At 52.4% G+C, this 2,856-nt stretch overlaps 1 protein-coding gene across 1 annotated transcript; it reads right to left on the bottom strand.

Moving 5' to 3' along the window:
- Positions 1-1,173: 1,173 nt before the first annotated feature.
- LOC131633953 (uncharacterized) lies at positions 1,174-2,298 on the bottom strand. The gene has a single exon (XM_058904630.1). It carries the CDS (start codon positions 2,296-2,298, stop codon positions 1,174-1,176), a length of 1,125 nt encoding a protein of 374 aa, XP_058760613.1.
- Positions 2,299-2,856: the final 558 nt, after the last annotated feature.

Here is a 2,856-nt window from a genome sequence, read left to right as displayed (position 1 = left end):
CCCTGCATTTGTCTGGATTTGCCTCGATTCCCCTTTCGGTCAGGTAGAAATCGAGGAATTTTCCTGCTCGGACGCCGAATGTGCATTTCTCGGGGTTGAACCTCATTTTGCATTTTCGGGCTTGCTCGAAGACCTTTTTGAGATGGGCGGCATGATCAATTTCCCTTTGGGATTTGATGATCATGTCGTCCATGTAAACTTCGAGCATATCGCCAATTTCGGCCTGAAATACTTTGTTCATCATGCGTTGATATGTTGCGTCGGCGTTCTTTAGACCGAAGGGCATTACGTTGTAGTAATAGTTGCCCGATTCGGTCATGAAGGTCGTGTATTTCTTGTCAGTTTTAGACATGGATATTTGGTTATACCCGGAATATGCATCCATAAACGATAGTAATTTAAAACCGGCGGAATTATCAACTAGTTTGTCTATATTGGGCAGAGGATAAGCATCTTTTGGGCAAGCCCTATTAAGATCAGTGTAGTCAATGCACATGCGCCACTTTCCATTTGATTTTTTAACAAGTACAACGTTGGAGAGCCAAGTGGTGTATTTGGCCTCCGATATAAATTTGGCCTCTAGGAGGTCTTTTACAACTAGTTCGGCCGCGGCCGTTTTCTCTGGTGATTGATTTCTCCTCTGCTGGGCGACGACCTAGCAAGCGGGGTCGATGGTCAGGTGATGGCAGGCCACCTCTGGGCCGAGTCCGGGCATCTCGGCTGCGCTCAAGGCGAACAGGTCAGCGTTCTCGCGGAGGCAAGCTTTAAGTTGTCTTTTGGCGAGCTCCGGTAAGTCTGCTCCGATCTTGACTCCTCTGGTCGGATCTTCCCCGAGGACTACGAGCTCGAAATCACCGTCTGGGATTGGGCGGAGGCCCTCCTGAGATGTCCCCGAGTGGGCGCCCTGTTCGGGTTCTTTAAGGAAGCGGCTGTCTAGGTCAACAGTGTCGATGCGCGGGATTGGTAGGTTGGGCTCAGAGATGGCAATGGTCGCTGCATTGTCTTGAAGGGCTGATTTTATCAAACTCAGACCTTTGACGGAGGCTTCGAAGCACCTTCTGGCTGCTTCGATGTCGCCTTTGAGTGTCGCGACATGTCCTTTCGTTATGTAATATTTGAGTTTGAGATGCACGGTCGAGGGGACCGCGATCAGTTCGGCCAGGGTCGGGCGTCCTAGGATGCACTGGTAGATCGAAGGGCAGTCGATGACCAGGAATTGGACCTGATGGCCCTGGCGGTTTCCTCCGATCCGATGGAAACGATGAGCTCGACGAACCCCCATGGTTTCGTCACGCTGCCGTTGAAACCTTGTAGGTCTGATCCCACGTAGGGGGTAAGGTGGTTGTCATTGAATTGCAGTGTTTTGAACAGTTTGGAGTACATGATGTCCATTGAACTCCCTTGATCGACTAGAATGCGTCGCACGTCAAAATTGGCCATCCGAGCCCGGATGAGGAGGGGGATGGTCGCGTTGGACGCTCCGCCGGGCAGTTCCTCTTTGTAGAAAGATATAGAGGATGGGCTGCTTGTGGCTTGGTTGAGAGCAGCGGCTTTGCTCAAACTGGCTGAGAGTAGTTCGTCGAATTTTCGTTTTACGGATCCGACCATGGCGGAGGGGAACATTTCCCATGAGCTGTGAGGAGAGAGGGCGGTCGCCGATTTGACCCAGTCAGGGAGGTAAAAGTCTTCCGGCCTGGTGATGCTCATGGCTACTTGCATGGCGGACGTATCCTCTGCCGGCTTTTCCTCGGTGATCGGTTTGGCTTCTTTGGCGGCCTCTTGCTTCTTGGAGTATTGCTTTAGGTGTCCCTCCCTGATTAATATTTCTATGGCATCCTTTAGGTGGATGCAGTCCTCGGTGTTATGCCCGTGGCCTTTGTGGAATCGGCAGAACTTCGATTTGTCCATGTTCGGTCGCGCATGCACGGTCTTAGGGAAGCGAATCTTGCCTGTCTGAAATTTGGCGTCCGCGCATTCATTTAAGATGCGTTCCCTCGAAGCGTTGAGCGGGGTGTATTCTCGGAACTTCCCGGCTGGGGCCTTGTAGTCCTTGGGATCTCGGCCCTTGTCGTCTTTCTTTTTGTCTGTTCCCCAACGGGAATCGTCTTGGCGACCGTTTTTACTGCTTTCTTCCTGCCTGGAGTTGCGTACCGCATGAGCGGCCTCCTTTTCCTCATATTGTATGTATGCCTGGGCTTTGAGGAAGAACTCGTCCAGAGTGGCCGGTGTTTCGATCCCGACGGCTTTGGCGAAGTCCAAGCATGGTCGAAGGCCTCGCTCGAGCAAGAATTTCTTCATATGGGCAGTTGTGGATACTTGCACGGCTTCCTTGTTGAAGCTTTTTATATAAGCCCGTAAGGACTCGTCTTTTCCTTGGATGATGGCTTCCAAGGAGGCTTCTGACTTGGGGTGTCTTCGAGAGGCCGTGAAGTGTCTGGAAAAAAGTTTCCCGAGCACTTTCCATGAGGTGATGGATTCATCGGGCAAACTCTTATACTAAGTCATGGCTCCTTTGCGCAGGGTGGTAGGGAACAAACGACATTTGATGGCACCAGGCACTCCTCTGTAGTCGAGAAGGGCGTCGATGTTCTCTATGTGTTCGTCCGGATCAGTGGTCCCGTCGTATGTGCCCAGCGGCGGGGGTTTTTCAAGACCGACCAGTAGGGGCGCTTCCAAGATTGAGTGGGACAGAGGGCCTATGCGCTCTTCTTCATCGTCGCTGGCGGAAGGAGTGGAAGAGCGGCTCCGACTCTGCCTGTGCCGCCTTCGGTTATTGTCGTGCTTTTTCGGGGGTGACCGGGATCTTCTTTTTGGTCGAGGGGACTGTGACCGGTGTCGGAAGCGGCGATCGCCTGA

This window comes from Vicia villosa, unplaced genomic scaffold, assembly GCF_029867415.1.
Source record: "Vicia villosa cultivar HV-30 ecotype Madison, WI unplaced genomic scaffold, Vvil1.0 ctg.001193F_1_1, whole genome shotgun sequence".
NCBI lineage: Eukaryota > Viridiplantae > Streptophyta > Magnoliopsida > Fabales > Fabaceae > Vicia > Vicia villosa.
Note: the sequence above shows the minus strand (reverse complement) of the source record. Positions and strands in the feature narration are given on the sequence as shown.